Source organism: Sinocyclocheilus anshuiensis, unplaced genomic scaffold (genome assembly GCF_001515605.1).
Source record: "Sinocyclocheilus anshuiensis isolate Anshui unplaced genomic scaffold, SAMN03320099.WGS_v1.1 scaffold67, whole genome shotgun sequence".
NCBI lineage: Eukaryota > Metazoa > Chordata > Actinopteri > Cypriniformes > Cyprinidae > Sinocyclocheilus > Sinocyclocheilus anshuiensis.
The window spans coordinates 1,673,057-1,683,162 of record NW_015552546.1 but is presented as its reverse complement, the minus strand read 5'-3'; the positions used below and the strand labels follow the sequence as shown (position 1 = coordinate 1,683,162).

The 10,106-nt window shown below is 35.9% G+C and overlaps 1 protein-coding gene across 1 annotated transcript in view; it reads right to left on the bottom strand.

Moving 5' to 3' along the window:
• Positions 1–10,106, bottom strand: part of tgm1l5 (transglutaminase 1 like 5) — a 14,724-nt gene extending 4,618 nt beyond the window's left edge. Inside the window, exons 1-10 of the mRNA XM_016454578.1 lie at positions 10,102–10,106; positions 7,781–7,803; positions 7,189–7,380; positions 6,806–7,057; positions 6,586–6,704; positions 6,000–6,107; positions 5,691–5,868; positions 2,878–3,016; positions 1,424–1,616; positions 1,173–1,326 (exon numbers count right to left, since the gene is read on the bottom strand). Coding sequence (XP_016310064.1) covers positions 1,173–1,326; positions 1,424–1,616; positions 2,878–3,016; positions 5,691–5,868; positions 6,000–6,107; positions 6,586–6,704; positions 6,806–7,057; positions 7,189–7,380; positions 7,781–7,803; positions 10,102–10,106 — 1,363 coding nt within the window. The remainder of the gene's footprint in view (positions 1–1,172; positions 1,327–1,423; positions 1,617–2,877; positions 3,017–5,690; positions 5,869–5,999; positions 6,108–6,585; positions 6,705–6,805; positions 7,058–7,188; positions 7,381–7,780; positions 7,804–10,101) is intronic.

The window sequence follows — 10,106 nt, the reverse complement described above, 5'->3', positions numbered from 1 at the left end:
CCTAATCAAACAATTTAATAATCAATTTACAATGAATTTATACCCGTGTTGTACATTATGCTGTACGCCATGGATGAGCGCTTTGTAAAAATGAACGGATTGATTATTCAGCTGCGGGCGCCATCTTCTGGCGAGATGCGGGAATTCATTCAGCGCGTGACTCTCACGGTGCATTATGGGCATTCTCTAGCCGTTGAGCGTGCACCAGTTGTACACTCCAGTGCATTGTGCATTGTGGGATTGAATGAGTGCACTCGAGAATGTCCACTATGGTTTCGGACACCACTGCTGTTCCCTGTCCCCTCAAATAGTGCCCTATTTAAGAGTATATGGGGCGATTTCGGACACAGCCAAGATCTTCTCCGCACTGATGTTCTCTTTTTCCGCAATATTTTTAATGAATTACGCAGCAGCACTGCATCTAGTGGCTTCAACCTTGAAAGAATGAAGAATATGGTAAACAAGTTGCTATAAAGAATGCATAATTAGTCTATATAACCATTGGTATTTCATTAAAAAGAAGACATGACATGTCTTCAAGACACGTTCTTGTTCTTTATGAGAAGTGGTTTTATTTCATTTTAACATAAAGGCACGTTGTGTGTCACCGCAGTTAAATCGGGTTCAGATGACTAAAATATGACTAAAACTAAATGGCATTTTAGTCAAAAGACTATGACTAAAGCTAAATCAAAATTTTCTGTCAAAATTAACACTGCAGTTAAGTTTGTACGTTTTACATTTTGATGTACAGCATATTGTTGGATTTTAATTGTCCTATATAAATAAATTTGACATTGAAAGACTTAAAATAAAAAGTAAAATAAAATAAAATAAATAATAAAATAAAAGCTTAATGTGTGGTTTATATATTTGGATACCAGCTCCTCAATATTTGGATTAAACCTCCCACAAATGCATCTTGCTATTATAATGGCTGCAATATAACAAAGAGTGAAAAATTGAAGGGGGTCTGAATACTTTCCGTACCCACTCTATATATATATATATAGTCTTCAAGTGACAATGTCAGTAAAATTTTAACCAGTAATTATTTATATTCAAAATAATCTGTATTTTTTTAAATGAAGCTTTTCAAACATATGTAAATGTTTCTGTCATGTGTACGCGAAAATATCTTAACTGACACAAGATTTCATGAGGATTTTCACCTTCTGCATATTTGTAGAGGTGCGTAATGTCTACACGTTCATCTGAGCCGACAGCTTTGGTGCTGATGGAGTGACCTACAGCACTCTTGTCAACCCGAATCACAGCGAAGGTCCCGTTATTTTTGCGCTGCCAGTAGATTTTATCGCTGTTCACCTACAAATAAAAAGAACCAAATATTTAGTACTAACACCTACCATATTATAAATCTATACAATTATGTAGTGAAATTATTTGTGATGAATTAGCATACTTCAGCAAAAACAAAGGGTGTGTCATATTTGAGGTAGACCTGTCCGCTGCGGATCGCAGCAACAGAGGTGGGGCCGCAGCGGAAGATGCCCTGGCTGGTTTCCTGAGGAGTCGCATCAACAACCTGCCAACCTCCAAAACCAGATGGCAGGTCCGGCCGAGTCATCCAGGCCTCATTCCACACGTGGTAGTTCCTACATGGAGAAAAGCAGAAACTTTGAATATTAAACAAAAATTATTAAAACAACAATGAAGCCACAACTTATCTGATATCACAAATGCTTCCTGAAGTGTCCTGCACTTCCATATTATAGAAAAAGGACAATTAACACTAATGTTACATGAATCAGGGTTATAACCTAAAACTAAATTATTCACTAAAAAAAAATATCACAAATATTTTTGTTACTTGAAATAAAGTAAAAATTAACTGACATAAAATAAACATGTAGTACATGTCAGTAGATAACATGTTTTTGTTCATTTAAAATCTGGCTATCATTTTTAAAGTTTTTATATCAATGTTTATGCAAACAAACCATGCAAAGTGCTGGTTATTTTATTTGTTGGTTTCCTACATAAAACTTGGTGAAATGATTTCAGTGTGTGTATCGGTACTTTTTGAACATTTTCAGCACATTTTAACAATACTGTGTATAACAGTTTGGAATTGGATTGGTACATTATTTAAGAGTATAACATGGGTAGCTCTCTGCTACTTTCATTTTTAAAAAGTAGCTTTCAAATGAATTAAGGTTGGAGGTACTTGCGTACTGCTCTAGGTACTTACATATACTGTATACATGCTTATATACACAAGAAATTAAATAAGTAGAATTAAATAAAAACTTAATGTAATATACATTTAGAAAAACTAATTAAGTAGAATTAAAGTAGAAAAACTTAAAGTAATATACATCTAGATGGAGTAAGCAGAAGGCTTAATGAACAGATGTTCACATTAAATATGCTTAATAGGCCTATACTATATAAAAATAATATGTATTTTTACCATGATGAATAGGCTATTCTATTTTATATACAAGATAAAAAATATAGCCTATATATTTATTTAAAGGGGTCATATGATGCTATTTTAAAGATCATTAATTTGTGTATTTGGTGCAACAGAATATGTTGACATGCTTTAATGTTCAAAAAACACATTATTTTTCAAATAGAGCTTGTAACACTCCAAAGAGAAAGGAAAACTTGAAATCGCATCATATGACCCCTTTAAACTAGATGGCAACTTTTCTTACATCCATGCTGTTTAATTTGATGTAATAACTAAAATTAACAGAAAAATTATAAAAATTAATAAAAATGACAAAACACAACAAAATGACTGAAACTTCAAAATGAAAATGACAGAAAATATAAAACTAATTCTTAATATTAATAAGCTAAAATAGAATCTGAGTGATAGTAAAATAACACTGTCAAGACTCTTACCAGACTGAATCACGGGTAAGGTGTTTAATCTCTTCAAAATTCTCGTCTAAATAAACATCTGTAGTCAAGGAAGCGTCAGTGTCGAGAGCAGAACTGAAGTTTGAGACTGGACGAGTGGGAATGCCGAAACACCGCAGCACTGTCAGGACAAAAAGAGAGAAACATCAACAAAATGCGGCAGATTTCATTCCCAACCTTTCTGGTCCCGCTTCCATTTGGCAAAAAATGCCATCTAGATGTCCATACGCATAGAAAAGACAAGTGTAATCTCGTTTGTGAACAGAATTCGCTCTAGCCTGATACCGCAAAGAAACCCTTGGATTTCACTTCAATTTATCACGAAAAAATCCTACTAATGAAGCGCTCTACAAAGAATATCTGATTTACGTCGTGTCTAGTTTATTCATTATAACGGGTATTTACGAAAGTAGAACGCACTGAGTGCGCGGTGGACAGAATCGATTAAACTCCGATATCCACCTTATTTTTCGCTTAAAGGGGACATAACACACACAGTTTCACCCAATCTCATGTTGATCTTGAGTACCTATAGAGTAGTATAGCATCGTTCATAGCTCCAAAGAGTCTTTAGTTTGATCATATTTATAAAGGAAAAATACAGCTTTTCGATTCTCTCCGAAAACAGCCGAGCTCCTGGAGCAGGGGCGGACTTACCCATTAGGCAAAGGTAGGCGACCGCCTTGGGCCCCCAAAAGCCAAGGGCCCCCTAAAATGCTTTTCATATAGGATATGCGCATTAAGCGCGGACACGCGAACGTTTGCTGTTTACGGTGTTTATTACTATGACAACCGTCTGAGTCTGTGGCGCCTGCAGGTGTGTACGGCTGTACGCACTGTGAGTACCATGAGCGCTCAGACTGATCGGAGATTTGCCCCGCAAACATTTCAGCAGTTATTATAGGCCTGTGTGTCCCGTATTTCTGTCTACTGAACCCATGCCGTTAATTATGAATTTATCAGTCTTTTGCATGCCAAAGTCAATTTCTGCATAGAAATATTACACCAAATAGAAGCAGAAAATCGTGCTATACGCACTTTCATGAGATCGGGTTAGCCTACAACAATTAATTTGTTGGCTATTTTACAAATGGGAATACAACGAATTCATGACTATGTTTACATTCAAGCTACCCGTAAAATTTATAGTGAAAAGTGCTTTAAAAGCGTCTGGAATGCAATAAAGTAATTTTAAAGCTGTTTTTTAAAGCATTTGCTGCATGGATAAAAAATATAAATACTTAACATATCGATTATGAACAGAAAATACTCCAAATGTTTTTCTAAATTTACTTTATAAAAAAAACAAACGAAATATAATCACTTTTCCATTACATACAAAATTGAACTATTTGAATAGCTGAAACAGTAGCCTAGTATAAGCTTTTTTGGGGAAAAGGGGAAAAAAGACGGACTAGGGCCTATATTTGAGACCCGTGCAGGGCTTTAATCCACTTCATCCAACGCGGTTTTGTTCTCATCTGTGAGCATGCTCTTGATATATGTATTTTAGGTGTGTAAATGTATAATTGCCTTTTCATTATTTTTTCAGTTTTATTTAAATTTGTAGTTAAAACAACTAAAAATAAATGTATTTTAAAGTTTAGAATTAGACAGCCTTTGCACACAGGCTTACGCTGAAAACAACAAAATGGAACCTCAAGGTTGATCTAGGAAAATGTGTGCAAATGTATAGGGCCCCATTCCTATATTATACCTGGGGCCCCCAATTAACTAAATCCGCCCCTGTCCTGGAGGCGTGCCGTGGGCGGAGCTAAAGAGTGACGAGCACTTGCCCGATTGCCAACAAAACACAGACATTTGATGCTGTTTCACTTACCGTCTGCAGTTCTGAATCATGACCGAGATCTTATATAGCTGGGACCCCTCCATCTTTCAGTATTAAATGATGTGCAAATCCAGCGCCGAACTGGGCCTTGTTTATAAAACGTTCGTCAACAAACACACTTGCAAAACTCTGTTTTTGTCCCGGAAAAAAACTAACTGCATCCACTGTTGACGTAACGCTGGGTTCTTTGGTAAGCTGAACAAGGTTATCTTTCCCTTACAGCCAAAAACACACTTCTTTGGAGACATTCTTCGCGAGCGAGTCCCGTTCAGTGCAGCCGAATGAAGCGCGTTGATGGGCGCGCTCTTGCTCTGGTCGATGTGTGTGCGCGGGCGTGCTCTTCCGGGAGAAATGCCCATACAAGGAGTTCCACCCTTCATTACGTCACGAAGAGCCAAGCTCAAAAAAAAAAACCCTCACCGAAACTTGTACAAAACCGGAAGGAGTATATTTGACACAGAAATACTCCGTTCTACATTCATATTGTTTTTTGAAACTTTGGCCATGTTTAGCATGAGAATCCAACTCTTTAACAGTGTAAATAACTCAACATGCATGAAATAGCATTAGACCTCCCCTTTAAGAACGTGCGCGGGAATTTTTAAATTTAATGCGTGTGGCTTCCGGTCTCATCCGTTTGCTGCTTGATATTGCAAACTGGTGTGTCTTACCATATTATCTTAATTATTATGAACACATTGGCTTGTAGTGCAAACAGTTTAACTGTTTACTTTGTTATTCTTCTCGTTATTTCCCTACAGCGGCTAATGAACCGGAAATCTCACACATTTAAATAAAACAGCTTATGCTACTTCTGCGGCTTTTTTGGCTTTTCTCTATTCGCAGCTGCTGTAATCATAATCACAATTTTTTACTATTAATTGTGCAGCGCTAATTTAAATATTATGTGGGGGAAATGAACTTTTAATAATGTTCAGTATCTTACTTGTGTTGGTGACTCCAGCAAAGACCCAGCACTGCCCATATTTGACAGTTACTCCTCCACTGCTGTGGTACTGTTTCAAGATGGCACTGCTGCCGCTCCAAACTGTAGGAGAAACTCCCCCCTCACAGGTCTTTTTCCAGTTACCCATCAGCACTCCTTGATCATCGTTGGAATTAACCTGAAACATTGACAATATTTTGTCATCTGCTTCACATCATCACGATGACTAATTTTCAAACTTTGTCAGACATTCACAACAGCAGAGCATGGATAAATCTGGATGCAGGTAAAAAGAGCATAAAGTCTCACCATGGCAGATACCACTCTGACTACATTAATAGGATCTCCCCATCCTGAGCAAGGGCTGCCACTCTTCTCCAACACAAAGAAACACGCAGCCAAGACTCCTTCATCAAACTAAGAATCACAGATCAGAAGTTGGAAAGATTGAAACAAGCACATACAGAAAATTAAAAATAAATCCTAATTAACAAGTTTCGATTCCCAGAATGATCTAGGAATATATTTTTGAATCTCAGAACATTGTGCATGATGGTTTTGGACAATGTTCCCTTTACCTCTAAAGTCTGAGAACCTTTTTGCAACCATGTTTCAACATTACATCAATAATCAGCTGACAAGTCGTGTCTTGTATTGATCCACTGTTAAATGACTGATTAACATTTACACATTTATTCAAAGCAGCTTACATTTCAGACTACACATTTTAGCAGTTCGTGCATTCTCGGGGAATCAAACACATGATGAACATTCTCAGAATAATGATGAGAATTCTCAAAAAATAACCGACCGATATCAGGAAGCATACATTTTACTAAAATATTAAAACAACTATTGGATACATTTAAACACACTTCTGTGTTTGAAATTTTACCTGATCAAAATTCCAGGTTCTGGTACCAATCTGTTGCTCAGTTCCATAGTAGAGTTTGCCCATATCATTCAGTACATACTCAATTCTCTCCATCTCATCATTCATGCACACAGAGTCATCTGATGAGAGTAGAAAGAGAGAAAGCTTAAATGTTATTTTCATTATTCAGTGATAGAGACACCCAGAGTGTCCTCTTATTTTCTCCCTTTTCAGATAATACCTTTGCACCAAGGGTTGAACAGCACGTAAATGTCATTTTCAGGAGTGTCTGGTGAAGTGGCCTTTCCCGCTGGGCAGTTTGTTACTACATTGAGTTTGTACCGTCCAATACAAGAGGTTGGAAGGGAATAAACCACCAGTCTGATTGTGGTTTTTGCCTGTTCAACGATTTTTGCCTCCCAGGCTTCTTTCCTGAATTCCGACACCAGTGGTACAATCACAAAACTGTCCTTGTGTACTGGTAAGACATTTCCTGCAAAACACACATACAAAAGCATGTACATTTCTCATCAGATAATCAGAGATGGCTGGTGTGGCAGGTGTAAACAGGATCGTGCTGGAGAACAAGATCACAACATCAAGGACAATAAAGCCATGACTGACCAAGTCTCAGCTCCAGGTGAAGTTGGTCTCTGTTTGGAACAAAGGGTCGAGAGAGCTCAACAGACATCTGGAAACACTGTCCTCTACGGACAATCAGATGATTGCTAAAGAAACCATCTGTGTGATGCTCCTGTCGATTCTGTCCTTTCCTGGCCCTGATCAGATCAATAGAACGTACCTGCAGTACAGCACCTAAAAATCAGTCATATAAGGAAAGTTTATTAAGACAAACTGAAAAAAAAAAACATTAAGGTTTCAAGCTAATTTAGGCATTAAGTGTTGACAAATCAGTCTCTATGCTGGTTTCGGGTTCATGTGCCCGATCAGATGTTTCCTAGAATGCATTTAAATGTATTTAAAAAGACAGATTGAGATAGAGTGCAACCATTGTGAAACATAAAAACATCACAATTCAGAACAGACTGAAGGACTGTCGGTTGGTGGATGTAGATACAGTTCAAATATTTTGTTTTTTTTATAACAGTACAAACTTACTTTACAATACTACAATAACAGTATATCAGCTTTGTCAGTGTAAAATAATGGCGATCAGACCTTGTTAATATGTACTATTGAGATGTATTGCTCTTACCGTTAACTTCTACATGTGGATTCCTGAGAGAAAAAGAGAGAATATTATTGAAACTTTCTACTAAACAAAGTTTACCGTTTTTTTTTTATTATTAATTTAAGTGCAGTTTACACATCAAAGATGTACGTTTTCAAAACTCAAAATCCAAACTGAGCACACTTGTAACACTGCTAGTCAATCTTTCAATATCAGATCTCATGCTTTCATTACAGTTACATATATTTTCAGTCCACATAATCATTCATTCAAAACACGATTTTTGTAACATGTAATGAGAACATTTGGTTTGATCACTGAATAACAACACTATAATCTTCTTTCTGTTTAGTAGCATACTTTTAACATTCAGTTACTTAAACAGCAATGCAAGATACTATACCATATGACTGAGTGTATGTTGTAGTTTCACCCTTTAGGGTCACTTACAGTAATTTGTTTTGCAGTAATTGCAGTTGAAAACACTTGAATTGAAATAGGTGAATTTTTGGTGATCTGATAGATAGATAGATAGATAGATAGATAGATAGATAGATAGATACTTACATGTTTGCAGTTCTTGTTCCTGAATGTATCTGGAGAGTGTTTGCACCAAACTGACTTGAACTCAAGTCTGGAAGCAATTCTATGATGCTTCTCTCTTAAGCAGCCATGGTGTATATATTCACATTTTCATCTCCACCCCATCCACAGCTCAGAGCTCAAGAGTGTGAAGAATCTCATGTATCATGACAGAGAGTTTAGTGTTTAGGATGAATCTCACAAGGTATTTTTAACACCTTATTTAAATATGGCAATCTTTACAGTGTGACTTAAATTAAGGTTGGTCACATTTGTAAGGAGGAGTAATTAGAGGTAATGACAACAGCATAGAATAATCATTGCATTTGAACTTCTGAACCACCTCATTAACAAGACATTAACATCTCATTAAATCCTCAGCTGATAAGCAGAGCTGTCAGTAAGGAATTCTGTAATGAGGAGCAGGGCGTTTATTTAAGGTAATGAAACAGATGGCTAATACTGAGCCTCAAACACACATGAACCAAAATAAACATTTGCAGGTTTGTGCTTCTGGTGATTTTTTTATAATTATTTTTACAATCCGCATTACTGAATGACCAGAGCAAAACTGGTTGCATACATCAGTTAGTTTAGACCCCATACAAGTCTGTGAAAGTTCTGCTGGGGGTCTGTGGAAAGATATATAAACAAATAATTTTATTAAAATAAACATACAGCTGTATGTTGTCTCCTTGAGGTTTGTGTAGCCCTACCTAAAAACACAGTAATAATGACCATGAAAATAAAAAGATCTAATCACACTGTAAAAACTGTGTATAAATTATAATTAACTAAAACTAAAACCAAAAAAAAAAAAACAGCTAGTTGTTAGGGTAACATTTCTCTTGATGTACTAAAGTAACTAAAACAAATACAAATAAAAATAATAAAAACACAACAAATGTACTAAACCTTTAACTAAAATTAAAATGAAAACAAAAAACATTATAAAAAATAGTATACAAAAAATATAATGGTATCTATGATGGTACCACATACACTGGTATAAATAGAGCTATTTTTAAATACATCACTCTTGTGCTTTAATGTAATTATTTATATGAATTATAACATCATTGCAAGGTCATTTATAAATTGTGTAAGCTATAGTAATACATCAGGAATTTCTGTTAAGTCAGAAAACATTCTATCAGCCAGTCAGGCACACTGTAATCATCATTCCACCAGTCCTAACACTCGTTTCTTTCCCTGCACAGGAACAAGAAATGAATATGGAATGTGCAGGAATGTGAATGATTCAGGCCTGTGGTAAAACTACTAATGACTTACATGTTGAACAAAAGATATCACTAACACAATAACTTGTTTAACTAGAGGCACTAAATCACCACGTTCTGCATATAAGTATTATAATGACATAGCTTTTTAAATTTTGACATGTCAGTGCTAGTTTTAAAATGACATGTATTAAGCATCATTTTGTCTTGTGATGATATCGTTATAACGGTATAAACAGGTGTTATGTGAATATATAAGAGAACATTTATACTAAACAAGATTTTTATCTATCTGAAGAAAATGTGAGTCATGCTTGTCCATGCAAAAGTTACCATTATTCTAGAAAGATTGCCAGGGCATTGCTGTGTTTGCTAAGGTTTTTATTTTTTTCTGTTTTTCACAATTTAAAGTCATCTCTTATGCTTACACAATTTGAAATATCATTCATGTATGGCGCACATAAATGGTACAAAGCATAGCCAGAAATGATAGGCGACCTCCTCCATATACTCAAACGACACCTCAT